Raw genomic sequence first — 24,750 nt, forward strand, 5'->3', positions numbered from 1 at the left:
GTTCATTCCTTGTGATGGGAGCAGACCCATCAGTCGGTTGTTGCCGAACAGGCGGTGCGCCTGCTGGCTCACTTCCAGTTTGAAGATGTTCCCGTTCCCTCCTTTCGGTATGACGGGTACGTCGGGCCCTTAGGGTCCCGTCTGAAGCTGTGTGAGCTTCAACTTCAAATTCACTCTCGGTATCATGGTCCGACTGAACTTGAGGGTCGTCTAGGGGACGCCTCTCTTCAGGAGTCGGTACAGACTTGGATGCCATCTCAGAAGTACTCTCCCCACAGACGGCGCCAAATGTTTCAGGGTTTTCTGATGTCCTGCGGGAGAGTTACAATTCCGAGACTGGAACCGGACGCCTGTACCTGCAAAATAACGGAGACTCCTGGTGGTGGGAGCTCCGCCTCCAACGGTCAAGTTAGTACTTGATTAAGGAGTAATTAATGCGGAAATTAAAGTGATTGGGCCTCTCTAGGTGAGAGTGTTTAATGTAGGTAATCTGCTTTGTTAGCGAGATCAGCCGGTTATTACTGTGTGTAATTACTGTGTTTTTTCGTTATCTTCCCTTTATGAGGATTAAGGGAGGTATTTATAACCTTGGGAAACGTGCCCATCCTAGGTTTAGGTTAACCTAGGGCTGATTGGGCTTCCCTCGGACGTTGGGCCTGGGTGGCCGGTTTCTCCATTAGGCATGGAGTATGCCACATGTCATGACATAACAGGTCCAAGGTGGACAAATAAGCGCGTGCCACGTGGCAAGCCCTGACAGTTCCAATTGGGGGACACTTGGCAGGACCTGATTGGCCCACGTGGCGCATTCCGATTGGTAGGAGCAAAATCCCCTAATCAGGTTTACTTGGGCATGTTATTTATTCATTTGATTTTTACCTAAAATTTAAGCGTGATTATTCAGGATGTTATCATGAATAAACTTTTAAGTGTTAGCAATACTTTAAAGCAAGAAAATATTTCTTTTGAAATAGTAAAGAGGATACTCACACATACACCATAGTGAAAGAAATTATCATCCACATTAGTTATATTCATTTTGAAGTGATTACTGAGTAGCTAAATCTTTTGACCTTAGGTTTCACAGCCACGTCTAGCCACATGAACACAAATCTTTTTATGTAATGGCTTATTTGATATTAGATTGGATTATTGTTAGATGAGGCTTTTTGTTGTGGATTGGGTGTAAAGTTGAAATGTGCATCCACATTAGTTATGTTTATTTTGAAATGATTACTTAGTTGCTGGAACTTTTGACCTTAAGTCCTGCTGTCACATCTAGCTATAAGAACACATTTGTTCTTATGCAATGGTTTATTTGATATTGGATTTAACTATTGTTAGTTTAAGTTTTTGGTCCAGCACTTTTCTTCCAACCTTTTCAACTCAACAAAGTGACCATTTTTATACATGAGATTAATATGTGAAATTAATTTATTAGTGTTAGCAAAACTTAAAAGGAAATATCTCTTTTTGTAACACTAGAGAAAAGACACAAACATACATTAAAGTGTAAGAAATGGTCATTCACATTAGTTATGTTCATTTTGAAGTAATTACTGAGTAGCTAAATCTTTTGACCTTAGGTTTCACTTCCACTTCTAGCCATATGAACACAGTTTCTCTTATGTAATGGTTTATTTGATATTAGATTGAATTATTGTTAGTTGAAGCTTTTTGTTGCGGATTGGGTGTGATGTTGAAATGTGTAACTACATTAGTTATGTTCATTTTAAAGTGATTATTGAGTTGCTGGAACTTCTGACCTTAAGTCCCACTGCCACGTCTAGCCATAGGGACACATTTGTTCTTATACAATGGTTTATTTGATATCGGATTCAACTATGAGTCTTTTTGTTGTGGATTGGGTGTGAAGTTCTTAGGAAAAAATTGTCGTGACCATTATTCCATCGTTTGAGAAAAATACAATTTTATGTTTTTATTTGTAATAGTAGTTTATTGCCAAAGGTAACCAAATTATTGTCAACAAAATCGACAACTTTTATTACAAAAATAATGAAATGTTGATACCTTTAATTTATTAAAATGGATAAATCGGGAGTTTTTTTTTTTTTGTTGATCGTATTTTTTGTGTTGGAATATAAATATAACAAATTTTAATTGTTTCACACTATTTATACTGCGTTGAAATATAATGATTAATGTTTGATTTGTTATTAAATTGGTTTATTGTCAGTTAAGTGTTTTATTGTGGACTAGGTTTAAGGTACTTAGAATGATATATTTTTCTAATTGTTTTATACTATTTATATTGGTATCAAATTTTGCTTTTTAGCATGATAGTGTCTTCAGTGTGAATTATATGGTTTGATTACAACAAAGTGTGAACATGATTTTTTGGGGTTTACCCTGAAGTTGATGAGTTTAGTTTCAGATACATTGTATATGAAATTGTATTAAGAATATTTTGTATTTTTTTAAAAAAAAGTAATGTTATATGTTAAATTGTATTTTAATATAATTTGTTGTTGTTTTCTATGCAAAGTCAATGGTTTTGGCGGCATAATGTAGCCTTTTATCTTCTCTCTCTTTTGCTAGCTTTTCATTTCTGTCTCCACTTTCTTTTCTGTATTCATCTATCTCCTCTGTTTTCTTCAAAATTCTCTATGTTCTTTACTTTAAGTCTTTTAGTCTTCGTTCAAAGAATCAAGGCTTCCTAATAATTTCACTTTATATACAAATTTTTCTATTAAAGTCACAAGGTTTCTTAAAATTTCTTTGTGTAGATTAAAAATGACCCATAGTAAGGAATTGCGAGAGTTAGAAGCATAGCTTGATGCTGTTTGTGCTGAGATGGAAGACATTCGAGGGCAAGATCCGACTAATATTGAAGAATTAGCCAACATCAAAGCTATACATGCGCTAAAGTTACAAAAAGCAACGGTTTTATTATCGCATCTACATCAGCTTCGGGAACAGTGTGTTGTAGAGCTATATTTTCAATTAGGGAAAGATAAGAGAAGGGCTTGGATAGAATATGGCATAATTGGGCCGATTGTTGAAAATGTTCAACCTGCAGAAATAATTTTTTAAAATGGCAAGGGTAGTGATGTGGGTAGGACTGTTGGTGTAAATATAGGAAATCTTGTGGAGCAAAATACCATAGGTGGAAATGCTCAAGTAAAGAAATTGGATGAAGATGTTGGTGATGGCAGTGATGCAGGGGAGGAAAATAGTGATGCTAATGAGCAAAAAGAGGAGGGTGATGGTGATGATGAGGTTTGGGAAGATGTTGTTGATGAGGATGTGAGAAATGCTACATGAGATCAAGTTGAAAATAATGTTTATGAACATTAGGAAAGCTGGGACTTTTAGAAAAAAAAAAAGAACAATGCAAAATCCTCTTGGAGACAACTAAAGAGTAATGTTGAGAGTATAGGGGAAGACGGTCTGAGTAACTGGGATTGTAAACAAGGAGAGGGAAAGTCTCAATCTTCATGGGATTTTGATTATAGTTTGAGTAACTGGGATTGTAAAAAAGGAGAGTGAAACTCTCAATATTTACAAGATTTTGGTAAAAAGGAGGATCTGGATGAAATCTAAAATAACCTAAAGTCTTAAAAAAAGTTGGTAGAACGTTTTAAGAAGTGGAAGTTTTAAATGTTAATGGAGTTGATCGTGGCAGGAATTTCTCTTCCAGCGGCAACAATGGAAACAAGATGACGGGTTACGAAGATAACATTGGGTCAAAGAATTTATTGTTTAGTGAATTAGATTAAGAAACTGTTAGGTTTTTTGTTTATTATGAGTAGGTAGTAATCAATATGTTCATTTTGTTTAGATATGAGTAGCAATGTGTTGGTGATTTGCTTGCCTTTGTAATAGGTTACTGTACTTATTCTTATGTGAACTGAATGAAGTTTTAATTTTGTGATAAAATGATTAAAGTTTAATTGGTTTATGGATTTGTTTTATTGAAATGAATAGATTCAAATTTGTGAATGTTTTTATGCTATATTGTTTGGATTGTAGTTTTTCAAATACAAAATTCCTGATTATTTGATATTTCTTATATGATTTATGTATGTAGTACTTGTGCATAATATATACAATTAAATATATGAATACCAAATAAAATAAAGTAATTGTTGTGAAGTGTAAAATGCAATTTGGAAGAATAGAATATGTCTAATACACTTTTTTGGAACATATATAAATGTCTAGATTTATATGAACAGAAGGACAACTAAAATTTATTATTATATGTTGTCTTATAAAATTTTTGAAAAAAGCAATGCAAGATATCTAATCACTTTGTAAGCTGTCTAGAAGAGTATTTTGAGCTAAGGAAACTAAATCTAATGAGGAAGAAAGTCTCAATCTTTATGAGATTCTGATAAGAAGTTTAAATATTCATCAAGTTGAAGTTATGAGTTAATTAGAATTAGAGAGGATAGTGAGAAATAGAAATTTAGGGGGAAATCAAGTACTTTAAAATAAGAATAATGGAAGTTGTGTTGGTAGGTGTAGTTCCAACAATTAAAATTATAATAAAAGTCCTGATGGATGCAGCACTGGTAAAAGCAATGAAGATGGTAAATTCTCTTGGTTACGACCAAAGAGTAATGCTGAACTGGGAAGTCTTTCAGGCCTAAGAAACAAGGCGGTCTGGGTGTGTAAGATTGTATTACCTAAAATATTGTAGCAACAGAGAAATAAATATGGGATGATGTTAATAAAAAATGAAGTTTTTGGCTTAGGTGGGTGAATCAGCATTATGTGAGAAAAAAAACGAAAGAGAGTGGGTTGTCGTGTAGAAGCTGAATGGCAATGGAAGAAGATTTGAAAAGTGAAGTACTAGATTAAAAGAGGCTTTATTGGAAACACCTAGAAGCAAATTGCTACAAGTTATATTGTGAAATCATATTATCAATGTCTGCAGCCTGCTAAACCTGATGCGAGTTTTTTTAATTTGGTTAGAAATAGGTATAACATTCCCAAACACAAATTGACACTTTGGATGTATGTTTGAAGAAGACTCGGAACAAGGAATAAGCTTCTGTAATTAAAAAGCTTTTGGATTTTAGGAATTTAGTTACTTGTAATTAGTGATGCTGGAGGACTTAAAACAGATTCCAAAACAAATTTACAGAGTTTAAGCTATACTTTGGTTTACAGCATATGCCAACAAATAATTGGACAGTGTAGAAAGGAAAAATCAACAGGCATGAAGCAGTAGTTAATTGAATTTGTATAGATGTATATTATAGAATCTGTAAAATTATTTCTAACAAAGTTAAGGTTAGGACACTAGCTTGGCTAGGGGGCTTATGCCTAGGGGTTTAGAAACCTCAGTGAAACTCTTATTTGTAATTTAAAAATTATTTGACTTTTTTAAAAAAAAAATTAAGGAGATAATGCTGAAAGTATTGGTGAAGATAGTATGAGAAACTAGAATGCTAGCAATAAGATTTTATTAGTTATGCACTATGCTTATTATGCCTTTAGCTTTCATTTTTACTCACACGAAATCAGTAAAAAGAAGAGTTGTACTCCCTTATAATCACAATTCTACAGCTACAATTGGGTATTGTAGTTGCTTACATCGATTGCAACAATTGTGGTGAACGTTGTGGTTTTGCTGCCAATGTATTATTTTATTGCCCTCAATGTCCTAACGAAAATTCAATTTTGCTGATAGGTTAGATTCTAAATTCTTTTGCTAGACACATAGTATTTTTACATGTCTAATACAAATTAACAAAACTATTGCATAGTGAATTTTGACATATGATGCCGATGATAGCAATGCATCTTTCCAACTTACTGCTTTAAGACAAAAAAATTATATCCTTTTTCTTGGTCAAATCTAAACTATAATTATATTCTATATTTTACAAATTACATCCATTTAATTTTTTTGAGGCTTAATAGGATGACTTTGAAAATATTGCTGAATTTTCAAACCCAGACTTATGAACATATCACGCCGAAAAAACACTCGGTAACATAGACTTCTAAGTTTGAATGGTTCAATCAAAATTTTAAACTTTTTTCGTCTTTAAAAAAGGGCACGAAAGTTTCCACTTACAACTAGCAAAACATTTACACACACTTTAAAATCACTCAATTTTTTTATTGTTTTTTTTTTTTTTATTTTATTAAAGTAATCAGAACTGATATGCACAACTTACTTACACAATACGAAGTATATATTTAACCAATACATCAAAATATCATTATTGTGAGATTGTAATACCACTTATTTTTATAAAAAAAAACATACTTTATTTCATTATACAATACAAATTATTCCTACATTTAAAGGAAAACACTAAATTCTCAAAGTATATACAAAAATTAAAACTAAGAAAAACGATCAACAATATCAACACCCGATATTAACAATTCTTAATTCATATATATCAGTTTTAATATTAAAAATATAACTGGTAATTTGTACTCTGCACAATCAAACAATAGTATAGTATCATTTGATTTGGCTAATTTTTCAATTTCATTAAGTCGGATTTTAATTTTAACATTATATTAAATGATTGTCACTTAATTAACATAACAAGTCCTTTAAATTAACAAAAATTCTTATGAAACTTGTTTTGCTTTATATTCACTTAGTATTGGGAACATTTGTAACTTTACTGCTTTTCTATACTTCATTCATAGCAACATAAGTGTCAATACAAATTAATTGTGTGTGATATAAATAATTAATAATGTCAGCATATTTCAATATGAAATAATTATTGTTACACATTCGTTTCAATAATTTATATTTCATACAAGAATAAATTCATGCACAAACTTACAAAAACTAAACCAAATAAATTATTTTTACAACTCAGTAATAGTCTACTAAATTGTATTAACAAAACGATGCACATAGTAATACGTAATAAATACTATACATACAACAGAAAGCCGTTTGAAATATATTTCGATAAAAAATGACTATCTCTTAAACATTCATTGCAATAATTTATATTTCATAATACTATGAATTCAAACACAAAATAACAGTGACTAATTCAAATATATTTATATAGCTCTTTATAAATAGAATCCTAATTTGGATTAACAAAACGCACAAAGGTGCTAGGATCACTACTACATTTTTGACCAAATGCAACGACCTAATAAAGTCTACTGCAACGGTATTCTAATTGCCGTTGCAATAGAGTAGGCTATTACCACGGATTTAACACTAATGTTCTTAGAGGTATAGCTATTGCCACGGCTGTAAAGAACCGTTGCAATAGCCCTGCTATTTTAACAAAAATGACGACTATTGCAACGGCATGTGTTCTATCATGAAAATACAGAATGAAGCGCTCATTTCTTCCCTCTATTTTTTTCACCAAATATTTTGAACAACACTTGTAAGAATTTGCTTCCCTCTATTCTCAATTCTCACGTACAGAAGTACATACAGTAGCTTTCAATACCCCTTTTACTCCATTTTCCCCATTGCCAATTTCTCACCATTTTCCCCAACTTCTCAGATCTCATAACTTCAATTCTCCAAAAATACTTCAAATTTTGAGACGAAAATCACGAAAAAAAATACTCCAAAATTGTAAGAGGAAAATAAGCAAAGAAATCACTAAGGCGACACTCCGGCGGTGGTGGCTGAAGGCGGTGGTGGCTGAAGGCGGCACAGGCGGTCTCAATTTCATTTTGCATGTCCCTTCCTTGAGCTGATTGCTCGAAATTCTCTTCAAGGTATTCAATGAATTATCGTTTTGGGTTAATTAAATTTGAAGTTTTTGCTTTTGCGTTTGGAAATTTGTATTTGATACCATGGAGATGAAGTTTCTGCTCTAGTAACTCTTAGAATTAAACGGCTAATGGATTTTGTTTAGCAAAATTGATTTTTTTTATTTTATTTTTTTTGAAACCTAGAAGTACTGAATGTTGATTATATTGGAGTAGTCTAATGGGGATTTTTTGGGGGAATTTCATATAAATGGATATTAAGAAGATATAATGATTTGGGGTGGCTGATTTGGGGGAATGAGGCTTCTTGCATGGTGTTAATTTTGAGAAGAAAAAACATAATAAGTTGAGTTGCTTTGGAAAAATTCAGATTCGCCAAAAGTCTTTGGTTAATTTATGATCTTTTGGCTAATTTTCTGACTTTTAATGTTTCCTTGGACAAACTTCTCTACTGGTTTGAGTAAGAAGTTGCATGTTCTGGCATACTTTATTAGCGGGTAAAGATGTTCAAGTCGAGTGCTTAATTGCTTAATTTACGAGTGATGCTTGCCAATTGTTGGGTCCAAGATATACTGATTTTGTCAATAGTTTGGTTGATCATCAGTCCATGTTATTTAATTCTGTTTAGTTGATAATTAAAGATGGCATTTGAAGTCTGAAAGAGTTGCATGGCCCTTTATTGTGATCAAGGTGTAACAAGTAGATTGCTTGGTGATAGATTTACAGAAAAGAATAGTATGAGCACGCGATTCACTCCCTAGCATCTTGTCTGATTGTGGGGTATGTGTCTCATACTCGAGCAGTTATGTTGCTCGTATGCGTTCAGGTGTCAGATTATGCTATTTTACGGGAAAAAAATTCCATGTTTTTGGTCCAAAATGAATTGTAAGTGCCCATACACTCATGTCAGAGAATAGGGGGATTCCACATTTACTTGAGGCCATTTAATGAGTGTAGAGAAGTGCAAAGGTTATTGTTAGCTTATCTGGATCAAGTAATACTTTGTTTTCTTTGAGTGTTACAAATGATTGTTGATAGACAAATAGACTTTGCCTGACTATGAAGTTTGCAGGCACTTAGCATTATGTGTTGAAGTTATCATATTATTCTTTACTCTAAGCTAAGTTGGGAAATTGTCAGTCAATTTAACACAAATTTATCAAATAACCCAATTACAATTTAAGCAAACCAAACAATACCCAGCAAGCCAGGATTTATTGGGGCAGGGGGTCAAGTTGGATAAATTATAGCTTGTTAATGTAAAGAAAGTCTTCTTCCTCACAATGCCGCCCCATTTCCCAGTGAGAAAATTAACAGCTTTCCACATCAACCAAATGAAACTCTTCAAATTCTCTCCTCCAATTTTCCATGTTTTGATTACCAAAAGCATATTGTAGTAGATACTCAATCATTCTCAGATATTCTCTTAAAAACTCTTTAGTCAATTACATCTTTGACTAACTGAAAAATCTCCTCTATACCCTTTCAAATTCAACTTCTCAAAAAACCCACCTAAAATTAAAGTTTTCAATGGCCAAATTTCAATATATTTATACCAGTATCAAAATTTCTCAATCACAAACTCTCACATTCTACAATCCCGTTTCAATTCATTAAAAAAGGCGAAACAAATCAGTGCAGTTTAATTAAATTTCCAGGTTTTATCTATTTTGATTTCAAATAAAGATCAAAACTTTTGATAGATTTCTGTCAAAAACTACAACGATGTAACAATATATCTAAACTTTAGTATAATGTAGCTTATATAATTGTTCTCTACAAAAATAAAATCGGAATTAATTGAAAAGATAGAGAAAATAATTTATCCAATTTAGCATTATGGAGCACATTTTGTGGAAATTAGTAAAGTGTTGTTGCCTTGTGGGAATCAAGTTATGATTTGATATAGGGAGACTGATTTGATAGTTTTGGTGGCATATCTTTGTATTTTTGGTGGCATCTATCTTATAGATATAAGACTTTAGTGATCTAGAAGTACTGAATGTTTCGGGGTGCTAGTTGTTGGTGTAAGTTGTACCCTGTTGTAAGTACAATAGGATGCATTGTTCAGTAAATGCCCGACTTGCATGGTTGTTGTTGTTGTTGCACAACCCCAACAGGGTATTCAAGTACGCATGTCAAGGTCTCTTGTGGTTTTCTGATACATTGCATCAAAATTGAAGTCAAGAGCTATATATATTACAGTCATGGCAGTACTCTTTTTTTTTTTTGGGGGGGGGGGTGGATTGAGAGACTGAAAAAGCATATAATAACATCTCACTCAAGTTTTCAGACACCAATTCACTGTAACAGTCTTAGACAATTTATCAGTCACTACATATGTAAATCAAAAGAATTCAGAGAATGCACGAGTAATTATTACCATATATCACTCTTGTTTGCCCTGATATGAAGTGCTTGGTTATCTATAATCTATATGCTATTAGATTGCTCAAAATAAATTAAGACAACTAATTTTCATACTAAAACTGAAGTTAACTAGCTACTTAGACTCTCAAGTAACGAGTTTCTTGCCTTTTTCATACGAACCCCTTAAAGACTCATTTCTAGTTGCTCTTCTAGAGATTGTAGCTCCTCTATTTAGTACCATAATGTACCCACCTGTTCAACAGTTGCACGATCTGCTTTCTCCGTGTTCTTTGTTTTACCAATAGCCATCCCCCATACACTCTCACGAATTGCAGTAGTGATTGAGTTGGACATCCCAACATTTGTCCTACCCTCCCATTCCTTTAAAAACAAAGAAACATAAATTAAAATACTCAAACGTCATTGAAGCAATGAACTTAGGATGACCACAAAGTCTACAATAATAAATCCCCCTACCATTCTCCATCACTGTTATTCGAGGATTTTAATTAAAACTGATTTTGGCAGGAAAGTTTGTTAAGCTTGTAAATTTTGCAATTTTGTCATTTTTTAGTTAGTTAGAAGTGGGATTCTTTTCTGTTAGAGTTTGTGTAGCTGTAATGAACCAACCAAACCAATTCAACAACAATGTTTTGGTCATCTATCTTTAGATGAGTATTTTTTGTGTTTAGAAAACTATCACGTCTCTGCCATCCTAATTATTTAATTAGTAAACCCTAATTATAATTAATTATAACTATATGTATTAGAGTTGGACAACATATATTGCATGGAGGGTGGTGGGAAGCACATGATCTTTTCTTAAATACCAACAACAATGCAAGGATCAATTAACAGGAAACCACGTTTATTTATGGTTAATTGGCTCATTTCATTCATTTTAGCATTGGCTCAGTGTGAATCAAAGTATTATCATGGCAAACACCATCATGCCTATACCAACCTCTTCTCTTTTTCTATTTTTTTTTTTTACTTTTTTTTAATATAAATACTTGTTCGTATTTCCTTTATCTTTCGTGTCTTTTTTACATGTGTGTTATCTTAATTATTCACATGCATGAAGTTCAATCACATGAACTTATTGGAGCTTATTAAAACTTGGTGTAACTGTCAATTAAACTTATTAGATAATTAACCCATCCATATCAAAACTTGAGTTTATTCATTCTTATTTGAACTTAATTTATTGTAGCAAGTGATAATAAGGTTAGTAAAACAAAGTCATTAAAAACATTATACGAAGTACAACTCTTTCGTGTTGGTAAAAAATCAAAAATTTAAAATTTGCCGTACAATAATTTTTAATATTTGAAGTTGTAAAAAATAGAAATTTCTGAACTTGTAAATTATTTAAAACTAGAAATATATCCATAGCTAGCTAGTATTAAAACAAAATTTTGTTTATTAAAACAAAAATGATTCAGCTTAATTAGTAATTTATGTGTATCATGCTAGCTTTATCACCAGTTATTTACTACTAGTACTGTTGTATGTACTTTCTAGTAGTCTAGTACTACAAGACATGCACAGCTAGCACCATCATTTCGTCATTGCATCGCTAATTTATAGTTTTTACTCCATAATCCAACTGCCCTTCGAGTATTTTTATGTTTTCCTTGTTTTTCGTTGCCCAAACTCTAGTCTATCTTGATTTGTATTGTTTATTTGATGGTGGCTCTTAAAATACTAGAAGAATGATTATACTTTGATATGGGTTCTCCCCAATATTATTAGTTTAAGGTATTTTACTTTCCTTACTATTTACACTTGCCTCTTTTTAATATCTCGTTTCTTTTTAATTGTTACTAGATTAATGTAAAGTGAGTCATAAATTTGTATGAATATAACTTTGATAGTCCTTGCTTATTACAATTGATAAAGTTGTCCTTGGCAATAGAATTACACTAGTTTTAAGTATTCTGATTTTTAGAGTAGTTCTCTTTCAAGTACTAAATCATTCATCATGACCCACTGTAACATGAAAAACAAACACTGTCAAGTTTCAATTAACAACTAGAAAATCATGCTTCAATCTTCTACCATAAGTTACATTATATTGTATCGTGTCATTTTCTACCTTATATGAGCAATTTATGACTGATAATGTCTAATTGTTGATAGCATGTAAAATGCAGATAGTGAGTAGTCGAGTGTAACAACTAAGGTCTTGTTATCTTCAACTTATTAATCGATAATTTAGGAAATGAAGTTACCTTGGTGGGATCACCAGAAGGGTCATGGTATATCTCAATGTTTTCCTTAGGGGCAGAGACCTTGCTACCGAGTTTTTTAACAGAATCAACCACATCCTTCCCAGCTTCTTTCGTTGCAAACATGCGGCGAGATGCCTAGAGGTCTATTATAATTTATAATTTAGTTTAATTATATTTCTTTTATTTTTTTCAATTTTACGTGTAGGTGAATGGGGAGTCAAATGGAGCGGAAGTATAGTGACTAGCCATCTAACAAATGGTGCATATATGTTGGCGACTCTTATTCAAGTTCCGGCTTTGTGAAGATTTGGATATTTCGGCTTATATATATGTTGACAATTTGTATTTTGGACGATCAAATTAATTATCTAACTTTTATTTATTATTAGTACGGTACGTATGTCATACCAAAAATAGGCAAGTAATATTTTGTAATGTACGTATTTTGCATTATAATTATTATATATAAATGATACTTTAATTTGTTTATGTTAGTATATTTAGATTTGTACCGACTAATTAATATTATATTACCATTCACCCAACAAAAAAAAAATAAAAAACCCAATGATCAATCCGTTGCAGTAGATACGTACTCCGACCATTATTGTATCAATTAGCTTCATCCGTTGCAATAGGTTCAATTTCATCATAATTATTAGTCAGTACTCTATTTCCACGGATAAGTTATGCCGTTGCAATAGGTTCAATTTCATCATAATTATTAGTCAGTACTCTATTGCGACGGATAAGTTATGCCGTTGCAATAGGTATTGGTCTATTGCCACGGATCAGTGGTGCCGTGGCATTAGGTGTCATAAGCCGTTGCATTAGACCTACTGCAACGCCAGCAGATGCCATGGTACATGGCTGTTGCATTAGGCCTAATGCCACGGATTTTGACGCCTAATGCAACGGATTTAGGGGTTGCAATAGATCAAAAATGTAGTAGTGGATGACTGAATAAATCTATATTCCGTGATTAAATACCAATCCTATCAATCAAAGTCTTCAAATCAGAACACTTAGTTTTTAGTAAGTTTCTCCTGACACTTTGGATATACTCTTGTTCGCTATGTTTTGATTGCTATTTAAGATCAGTATGTTGATTTGTAGACATTGAAATTCATCCTCAATTACTGGTTTACATGTATTCATTTAGACTATTCCTACTACTATGTAGTTTAAACATGTCATTTATTTTATTTGGGTTTGTATGCTTACATTGACTACCAGATTCTCCTTGTTTTGCTTATAAGCTTTGAAATTGTACTTCTTTCCTTTTAGTTTTATGCAAAAGGAATAATGAACTTCTTTGTATTATAGCTTCTATTACTACCTGTTTACAATGCATACCCTGATCATGTTATCCTATTCTTACAAAAAATTAGTAATTTAAATGTTTACTTATACATGTTCAGTTTTCTCAATTATTAATTGGTAGCTTAACTAAGTTTATGAACTGTCAATATACAACAGAACATAATATTTTCAATAAAGACACATTACAATAGCTAGTAATTTTGAAACTCAACATTCTAAGAAGCATAATAAACTTGATATCCTTATACTAGTTAATAGTTCATGTGGCAGAAAAAAAACTTAAACACATTACCTAATTCACAATAAGTTTTTCTCCCAAAAGCAAATCAGAAATATTAGTACTTAATATCTAATTCAAGCATTTACATCCTTACATCATCAGCAAAAAAAACAACCTTAGAATACTTCTAACGTTAATTCAAAACAAGATCGACATCAAATATACCAAGATCACCTTTTGTGTACTTAATGAATGCACATTTTGTGTACCTTTCAGTGAACTCCCTTACACCAGTCTTCAACGAGCATTGAGTAATTATATTGCCTTTCCTCACAATTTTCAGCTCCACCTCCAATTCCTCATCAAAGTTTTAAAGAATAACATTAGTTGTCTCACCGAATCCGCTTAAAAACTTCTTAAAAAAATTCAAAGGGACATTCTACAAACAACATCACCAAAACTAAAACAGAATTTTATTAAAAAATACTGCAAAAACCAGTAAAAAGTTAGCATATGTGTTTAAGCTTGTTAAGACTTACAATCTTTGCTTGCTGAAGATATACTTTTTTGAAAATGAACTTCAAATTCGATAAACGACAACCAACAACAATTTCATCAATCCAAGCATTCAATTCAATCATTTTTTTTTATTCCCTTCGATTGCAGCTTTGCGTCCTCGCCTCTTACCAGAATTAGAAGAACCCTTGCTGTATTCTGAACCTTGGACTTTCTTACTTGTTGTTGTTCTAAAAATGTGAATAAGAAATGAACTGTGCCCTGAATAGCTAAAATTCAAAACATCACCGGCCTTCAGACTATTTTCCTTCACAAATTTGGACTAGCCATCTCCCAAGATAACTTTTCACTCATCATTCTCTTCTTCATGTACCATGGTAACATACCAAAGTCTTGAATCACCATGAACTTACAATTCAACTCCTAAATTTCCATCATTTAACAATTCTTCAAACCCATTAGGAATAAACTGCATATGAATAAAAGATTCATCAAATTCAACAAAGAAAAGTATACCTAACAATACATTACCAGAATAAATGAAAAAGAGTTTAGGCAAATAATATTAAACCATACCTGATTTTTGTTATTCTCTGGTGCAAAAGGATTAGAAAACGTGAAAGAAAAATCAGCCATGCAAATTTGATGCAGCTTTTTGAGCTATATATGACTATGAATTTAATCTATAGAACTTGAAAATTTAAGCTAGGCTATAGAGCTATGCAATATATAGAGCAAGAAATATGAATCGCATGAATTAAATTATTTATTAATAATGCACATGTATCGAAACATATGGCTTTGACAAGAAAACTCATAAATAATATTAAGTTACATAAACTTTTTATCTCTAATATTCAATAGTAGTAATAATTACATGTTTTAATACCAATGCAATTTAGTTGATAAACATACAAAAGTTGTGAGATTTGGCATTATATATAGGATTACTTTAGCTTTATTCAATATTTGAGAAATAAAGTAACCTTAATGATTTATCAGCCTACCAATATTTAAACAATATTAACATTCTATTATACTATTTTAGCTAAATTATTAACCAATTTAAAACAAACAATTTATCCAAATCATGAATTATAATTCCAAAATCATAATTATACTATTCATTTAAATTAATTACATTCTATTGTACATATATATTAATCATTTTTAACTCCATTTAGAGGTATTATTGTTTAAATACATGCATGTCTATTTGTATCTTTGATATATATAAGATTTAAAATTAAGTGTAGATAATTTCTTTAACATTCTATAAATTAAGAAATATAAGAGTGGAAGCTATGATGAACAACTCAAGGAAATTATCTTTTTGTACACGTTTAGTTAAAATATTTTCAACATCTAATAGAATTTCAAAATTTTAAAAAACACCGGGTAAAACTTTTCATATTTCTTTGCATATAATTATTTTTAAAAACACAGTAATGTAGACACCCATTTTTGTCTCCCCAAAAACAAACCCATTGATGAGTACCTTTCACGTCGAATCATAATCGAATGAACTGAAAGTGTTGAAAGTTTAGTGTTGTGGAAAGTCTTAAATTCTTTTCTCTTCTCTCTGTTTTTGAAAACCTATTTCAAGAAACAGCCAATCTAGTTTCGTTGGTCCATGATATGGGTCCAATAATAGTGTAGTTGGATAGGGCTTGAAAAGATCTTTCCAACAATATATTATAACCCCAATTCCGATGAATATTGAGGAAGTTATGGCCAATTTACTGAATTGGACCCGGTTTGAGCCTTATATGCGGCCCAATGATCTAGAGGAGAGCCTAATATAGATTTATCATTCCTAATGCAATTAGGTGTGGTTTTAGTCTTCTAGATTCTTCTAGAAGGTTCTTTTCATTCCTAATTCAATTAGCATTGATAAATTGACTTTTGTTGACTTTTTAGAGTTTTAATCAGAATAAAAGAACATTTTTGAGGAAAATACGATTTTATCCTCCTGTACGGCAATTTCTATCTGATTTTAAGAAAACGCGTCAATTTATTATTTAGCGCCAAACGCCAGATGTAGCGCCTGTCGCTAATCTGGCTTTTTGCGTCAGAACTCTGTTTTGATGTTTTATCTTTTTGGCTAATTTTCTCTATAAATAACGTATTAAAAACTGTGTTTTAATGGACCAACTCTCATCAAGATTTTCTTGATTACTCTATCTCTCTCTTTTCTAAACTAGCCTTCTCTCAAATATAAAAATTCCGCATTCATTAGAATTAGATAAACCTAGCCATATTCGAAGTTGCCTTCGCCCTAGACGTGAAAGGTTTAATTTCTGAGGGTTTAGTCCCAAATCTCTATTTCAATTATTTAATTGTTTTGTTTTATTATTTTCCTTGAAGTTACTAACGTGTGTAGTTTGTTATTAGAAAGAGGTATGAGGCATCAAAGTAATTACTTTAATGTTTTTTATTGATATTATGATATAAAGTTCATGCTTAGGTTGTTTTTATGATATTCCTAGTATCATTTCTAGGGTAAATTTAATACTAAGTATGATTGTTATGATGCTTCCTATATTCATTCCTAATAGCATGTTAGTATCATGTTAGGGTTAAAGCTTTGATTTTTATTGTTTAGTGACATGCTAGGATTTGTTATTAATCTTGTTAGTATCATGCCTAGGATCTTATTATTATTATGCTTTAACATGATTATTATTATTTTTATATAATTGTTATAATTATTGTTATGATTATCATGATTATAATTATTATGATGATTATTTATTATGTTGCTTGATTTTTATTTGTTATTGCTTGATCACGCCTTTTATGCATGTTTAAAGGGAATTTGTACTTGTAATCACGCTTAATAAGATAATTAATAATCTTGTTTAGGGTTAATTTGATTGTAATTCAAGTGATCGCCAATAATAGATTTATTTGTGCATTAATATTCAACCAACATAGATTAAACAGGTTTAGGGTTAGTCCTATTGATTGCATGTTAGTCAGAAAGCGCACATGAGTACGATCAGAATAAAGTAGAGGCCTATTATTAGGGCAAGTTCAATCTCTTTTAGGTTGGATTTGTACCTTCATCACCGAACCCTATTTGGTTCAAGACCTTATGGAGTTGACGATCTCTTGGATCGTTAAGGGGTGTAACCTTCACCTCGTGAACGGTTTACAAGTTCCTAAAACTTGTTGGCGACTCTTTTGCTCTATCTTCTTTCCCTTTGGACGCCACCGTACTGTAGTGTATGATCACAGTGGGGTTCAAGCTAGGTGGTTAACGCTTGAAATATTCCCTACAAGTAACTATTAGTTTTTAGTTACTCTATTATTTGACAATTAGAAGTAATATTTGAGCATTTCCATAATTCTTGAAAAACATGGATTATAACTATCAGTTTGAAAAACATACTAAAATTTAGTCCATACAAACACTGACAATACTAGAAAACATGAAACACACTAATAATCAATACTTATATATAAATATATTATAATCATTAAACTTAAGGAAACATAATTTGCATAATTACAAAAATTACTTATGTTAAATTAATTCATAACTTCCTACAATGAGCAATTTCCATAGACAAAATTCTGAACTAATTAAGCTCTATACCTAAATCTTACACCAACTAAGCTCCATAGCTAGCAAATACCATCGAAATTTCTAGGAGAACGACGATAAGCATCTGAATCAATCGAAGACTCAGAATCATAAATTTCTTCATCACTACTAAAGTAATTTCCACTACCAGAACTAAAAGACTGATGCCCTCCATTCTCATTTACTTCCTCCTTAAAACCATATTCATCAGCTTCACCATCATCCTCATCATCATTATCGTCCTGTTTCACCTCTTCCTCTTCTTCTTTCTCCGTTACTTGCTCCTCTTCTTCTTCCAAATTATGCTCCTCTTCTTCCTCTTGCATGGGCACAACAAGAGATTCTTCTACTTTATTCACTGAAACAGAATGCTGCTCCACTTGATTATCCAAGACATCCACTTTTATCATGGACAACTTCTTTAATCACTTCCTTATCATCACTTATCTGCATGTCCGACTTTTTGGCCTTAACTTCACCAGCCACATCACCATTTCCATTATCAATCATACTCTGCATTTGAGATGATTCACCAACAATAAGCTCGAATTCGTAGGAGGAACTAAATCATCATCATTACCACAATCCGTAAGTTGCTTGTTTATCTCAATGAGCTCTTTTAGCAACTCATCAACCTTGCGTATCAAGTCCACTCGGAATTTAAGGATTGCACAGAGTTGTTCTTTAACATTTGCCTTCTTTTGATCAAGAAAGCAACGACATGCATGAAAAAATGAAGCTTTTTCATTGTTTTCACCCATTTTCTAGACTTAGAACAAGTTATTGAAGGAAAAAATAAAACTTTCTTTCTGACAAGATAAAAAATTATACAAAGAGATGATTTGTGGACATAAAAACAAATGAAGAACACTTGGATTATATAACCGTCAATTGCAACTCTTTCACATACATGTAAATTCATATTCTTTTCCAACCCCCTTTTACACAAAAAAAAAAAAAAATATTTGTCACTATTCACATAATTTACATATACCAAGGAAAAAACGTTCTAATTCAATGATTAAAACTTCTTAAATATACTTCATGAGAGCATTCTTAAAATAGATTAAAAAAAAAGATAGTATTATACTATGATTTAAGGTCAACGAACAACTACACGATAAAGTTCACTTCTATAACAATTAATAAAAATAATATTTACATTACTTATATGAACATAAAAAAATACACGAATGTTACAAAAAAAAAAAAATTGCTCGCAAACATGTAGAAAAATATAAAGTTAAATTATTATTTACAAAGGTTAGTACTAAATTACGATTCAAATTATAAAGGTTATTTTTAATATTGATTAAACAAACGAGTTTATCTATTTCTTGGTGAATATAGATCTAAACAATTTTCATAAGTTTTTTTTTGTTTATTATAAGATATTGTTATGTTAATTGAGTGATAATCGCTAAATATAATTTTTAAATGAAATCCGTTTTTTTAAAACTGAATAATTAAACAAATCATTGATGTTTGCAATGACAGGCTAACATTTCTAAGCCATGTTTAGCAATTGTTCCCAAATTAATGTTTGTAATGACAAGCTAACATTTCTTCATTATTAGAAAAATCATTGTATTATTCATTCTCACTAACAATGACAAGCTAACATTCCGATGTCTCATTCTCACTAACATATACCACTTATCCACAAAAATTTTACAAATCATTTATTCTCAATCTTGAATTGTTTACAAAAATGTCAATAAAATGCAAATAAATAAATCAGACACTAGACTACTAAAACAAAAAACTTAATCAAAACCTAAATGATAAATACTTAGAATTTTAGAAATCCACATGAACCAACTACAAAGGCTTAAACAAAAATTCAACCTACTAAAAAGCCGGGTGCCAAAGGTCGAATTCTCCTAATAACATCTACACTTATCAAAAGAGCAGCAAACTAAAACATATTACATTATTAATTCTTGTACCAACAGAAGTACACAAAAACACAGTTTCAATTTCCCCTATAAAAAAAACAAGGTTAGGCAAACAATCACCCATAATCTGACTTTCCATTAACACTTCCTACCCTGATACCATTTCGGACGACCATTAACTGTTTTTGAACTTTTTTTCTGACATAGATTGCTTAGCGTCTTCACGACGACGCTGGCCATCCATCCTAGCAGCATCAACAGCAGCCTGAAGTTCTTCCATTCTTCTATCTGTCTGCAACATATCTTCATTCACCTGCATCATCGACCCTTGCAATATAGCCATTTCTTCCTCTAACTCACTCTTCTAAGTCTGCAAATTCTCTAAACGGCAACGTAACAAAGGTAACTGCATCCAAGTGGCATAACCAACAAAAGGAACAGTTGTAGGCACTGCAGATGAGGAAGCTGACCCGATATTCTTATTTTCCATTCTAAAATTGAACAAATTTTCAGGTAAGTTAATACACAAAAGATGAAAGGAATGGTGTCCTTCGAACAAGTGTATTATTCTGATAGTGGGTTCAGAATTATTAGAAAGCTAATATATTCAGTAAGGTCAAGTGATTAGAATGCCTGGGTGGAGGCCGCTTCCGATCAGTAATATTAATATAATTAATATTACAGCTTAATCTTGACTGAATCCTTTGGGTCACACCCAAGCAAAATATACGAACCGACTCGACGAATTAATTCAGAAGAAATTAATTCGTCGCCCGAGTGTTAAATATTTAGACGTCGGTAATTCGAGCTTGGAGCGTCGAAACCGATCGTCGAAAGTCGAGTCAAAAATAATATAAAGACGAGACGCGCAAAATAATAATAAATCGACCATATTCCCAAAATACCCCTAGCATCGAAGTGCCCCGAGCATCCGAATGCTAGGGGAAAAAATGTCCAAGCATAGGTGGCTAGCAAGCGCACTAAGCCGAGCCTAGCATGGCTGGCTAGGTGCGTGCTAGCGCACCGTGACAGCAGCCACGCACAGCAGCAGCTAGCAGCCGCGTGCAGCAGCTAGCTGCCGCAAGCTAGTCGTGCTAGCAGCACACGCACTAGAAGCCACGCTCAGCAGCAAGCCCGCACCAAGTGCGTGGCTTGCGCGCACAGCATCAGCCCGCATCTTGGTGCGGGGCTGGGCTCGGGCTACGCTCGTGGCTGGGCTCGTGGCCGGTCACTATGGGGAAGCTTGAGGAATATGGGAGCAAGTGGGTAAGGACATGTGGCACAAGGAGAGTATTGAGTGGGGAGTAAGTATGGTCCCCTACTCTCCATGTGGTCCTCACCAACACATTTCACATGGTAATACCACTTGTAGATTTATTATTAGTTTGCAATTTTAATTTAATTTAACTTTAAATTAATTTGTGGAATTTTATGATCCCACATTGATGGGATAGAAATTCCCACTCATACTTTCCTCTATAAATACCAACCTTGGGAGTTGGAGTAAAGTGCTTGAGTGGGAGTTAGAAAGAGCATTCCATATTTTGGAAAAACTCTTAAACTCCATTAACACTTGGGTTTTTGTCGGACCTTGCTAACTCCAAGGTAGCGGACCTAAAAAGTCGTGTTCGTCCTTTGTGGGTGGATACCGTTGGAGGCACGACATTTGCGGTGCTCAAGGCTTTCAAGTAAGAGCCCGTTTTGAGAGGGCGAAACTCGCTTCAAGGGTATGATTCGTTGTTCCTTTTCTTGTGTTTATTTATTTATGCTTTATGGTTTTATTAATTACGAGTGGTTCCTTGGGTCGGGGTTGTTTCCGCGGTGAGTCGGATTCAACAAACCCCAACAGCGGTATCGGAGCCCCGCTCGTTTATTTTTATAATCATGTTTTTAAGGTTTATTTTGGCTTATTATTCTGGTTTAAGTTGCTAATTAGATTAGTAGCTCGATTTTATTTATTTTAATCCCGTTTTTAATGTCGAATTTGGCCCAGAACCTAGATTTTCGCCCATAAATAGTTAATTTTGGGTGAAAAAGGTGTTCTGGAAAGGTTTTTTTACCCCGAAGGAACTGTGATTTTAGCCAAATTCTGACCATAAATGCCTTTTTCGAGGGATTTTTCGTTTTTGACGAAACGTTTTAAGTCTTTTCTAACCTTGAAATTAATGGCATAACTTGTTGATTATGTGGTTGATTATTTGCATTATTTTCTGCATTTTTAAGTCCCCTTAAAGCACACTTACTTGGTAGTATTTGATGCTTAAAGGTTGATTTATTTTCACATGCAAACTAATTGCTTTTTAGTGTGAAATTTTTTGTTTTGAGGCTTCCTAAGTGTTAAAGATTCAATCTTTATTTGTGATAAGTGATTGAAACTTTAAAAACCACTAAATTCCATGTGATTTTGTGTTAAACTTTGTTGTTTTAATCATTTTTGAGCTGATTGGAAACATAAAGTTTCAATTTTTGTGATAGAAATTTGGTTATCTTCATGTTGGAAGATATAATTTTAAAGAATTCACAAAATTTAGATGTTGGAATTTTCATTTGAACATTAAAGTTCATATTTTTCCAACTTCCCCTTACTTTGTCAAATTCTCAAGTTCAATTTAAATTGATTAAATTAAAAGTGAGAAATTACCTCAGCTTTGTTATTGCACCAAGCTAAACCAATTTAATTAAGAATGGTTCTTGGAATTATTTTGGTTATTTGCACTTTGAAATTTTATTAAGTTAGATTTGTTTCAATTTTTTTTTTCTTATTGAGTTAGTTCTAAAACTAAATTAGGATTAATTAATTATGTCTCGCGAAATGGGATCAAATCCCGAGGCCATGGCATGAAAAACGAGGCAAAGAACCACCCTTGGCTAGTCGGGCTGCATAGCAGCCCGCATGTGGATATCCCGCCTTGCGTGCGGCCACACGCGCAGCAGCAGCACACGGCCGCAGCAGCCACGCACTAGCAGCCATGGTTGTGGGTGCGCGTGCGTGCGGCAGTGGAAGCAGCCCATGGCTGCTTGCCGCGAGCCGTGTTTGCGGAGTTTTTTGTGTGTGCATATGCTTGGTGCGGTGAGGTGAATAGCCGTAGTATGCTTGGTTTGCACGAGCCGCGATTATTCAAGATTCCTTGGCAAAACGCTTAAAGCGAAAGCCACTTGAAATGCGGTTGGCTTAATATTGCTTATTTTGCCGTTTTATTTATTTTAATTAATTTTGTTTATTTTAATTAAAATTTTAGGAGGCTAGGCCTCGGTTTTGAGCGGCATTGACAAAATTTTATTTTGACAAGTTTGGGTGCTACCGACTTAATTTATTGGATTAATTAAGGGAAATGCGGAATTTAGTGGGAGCTTCAATTAATTAATGACGTCAAATTACATAATCGGTTAAACAACTTTGACTAGTTTTAATTAGGCGTGTTAATCGGATTAACCACCTAGATTAGTTACTAGTGCGCGCGTTGTTTAAACGCATTTTACTTGTTTGATATTGTAAATTGCATGGGCCATTCACCAATAGTGAATGGATGAATGGAATATATATTCTCTCTCACAGGTTTTATGAAATGGCAACTAGTGGGACCCGATTAGGATAGAAAATACGGACTACGTGCCGTTATGTATTTTTGTAAATCTAAATACGGTCTACGCACCGTTATGTATTTTTATACCTTAATATTTAGATTATTTCTAGTCGTAGACACTAGTATTTGCATAGTTTGGTTAAAACTTGAAGACAGCGTATCTTGGAAGACAAAGCCTTGAATTGCAAATGAAGACCTTTTGAAGATTTGAAGAATTCAAGGGGTCATGCTAGTTCCCAATATGCATCTATAATTTCGCTTTACATTTTATGCTTATATATACATGTGAATTATTCGTTAGATGCATGTTTAGGTTTTCTTTATGTTACGATGATTAGTTAAGTTCACTTCAATCAACCAACATAGAAATCCTAGGTCCCTAATAATATTGAGTCAAACTTGCCTTTCCGAAACAACACTTACCAACCGAACGTGATGGTAGGCTACGCCAAAGCGAGGTGCCATCACTTCTCCAAGGCTCATAAGGAACACCGGGTGTGCACGTTGGTTTTGGTTTAACTCATCGGTATGAGTGAGGAGTCCTCACATACCGTGGCAAAAGAGATACATCGACAAAGATGCATTAGATGCGATGATTGTCTAACCAAGAGTGGCTTAGAGCCCTTATCAAGGCAATGCTTACCCTAGAAGATTGAGTGTTAAGACAAGCCAAAGCATGCTTAACCACTCTTTGTTTCTTCGGATCTTGAAATCGCCTTATTTTCACAAAATAGGGACAATTTTACGTGTAAATAAGACGTTAAATAAGTATTGAAAATTTGCATGAATAAAATTCAATCTTATTTAAGTAATTTTGAATGGTTTTTCATTAAAATTCTTTCAATTGTAGAATCATGTCTTCAACCTCAAACAACCAGTTTTCATTACGCTCAATTCTCGACAAGGAGAAGTTGAGTGGTACCAATTTCTTTGATTGGCGAAGGAATTTGCCCATCGTTCTCATGCAAGAACAGAAACAGTATGTCCTTGATGAGGAAATACCCGAGGCTCCCAATGAGGAGGTAACTCAAGCAGCCCTTAACCGATGGCAAGTAGCCGATCGGGATGTCAAGTGCGTAATGCTAGCCACTATGTCTCCTGAACTTCAGAAAACCATCTTCGAGAAGGCGGCCTATGAGATCATTTCTGAGTTACAGAATATGTTTCAAGAACAGGCTCGAACTGAAAGGTTTGAAACCCACAGGCAGATCCTTGAGACTAAGCTCAAGAAAGGAGAGCTAGTCAGCCCACATGTGCTAAAAATAATCGGATTATTTGAGAACATGAGAAGGCTTGATGCGGGGTATTCAACTGAAATGGC

The 24,750-nt window shown here is 33.1% G+C and overlaps 1 protein-coding gene and 1 long non-coding RNA gene across 2 annotated transcripts; one reads left to right on the plus strand and one right to left on the minus strand.

Annotated features, from left to right (window-relative positions):
- Positions 1-7,296: 7,296 nt before the first annotated feature.
- LOC110711357 lies at positions 7,297-12,796 on the plus strand. The gene is made up of 2 exons (XR_002509344.1): positions 7,297-7,701; positions 12,505-12,796. It is a non-coding gene; the product is annotated as an uncharacterized LOC110711357 (long non-coding RNA).
- Positions 12,797-14,479: 1,683 nt separating this feature from the next.
- LOC110711339 (glutamic acid-rich protein-like) lies at positions 14,480-18,357 on the minus strand. The gene is made up of 4 exons (XM_021889717.1): positions 18,000-18,357; positions 14,935-14,951; positions 14,772-14,827; positions 14,480-14,588 (listed from the first exon to the last, which is right to left on the minus strand). Exons 1-4 carry the CDS (start codon positions 18,355-18,357, stop codon positions 14,480-14,482), a joined length of 540 nt encoding a protein of 179 aa, XP_021745409.1.
- Positions 18,358-24,750: the final 6,393 nt, after the last annotated feature.

This window comes from Chenopodium quinoa, unplaced genomic scaffold (genome assembly GCF_001683475.1).
Source record: "Chenopodium quinoa cultivar QQ74 unplaced genomic scaffold, ASM168347v1, whole genome shotgun sequence".
In the NCBI taxonomy this organism is placed as follows: domain Eukaryota; kingdom Viridiplantae; phylum Streptophyta; class Magnoliopsida; order Caryophyllales; family Amaranthaceae; genus Chenopodium; species Chenopodium quinoa.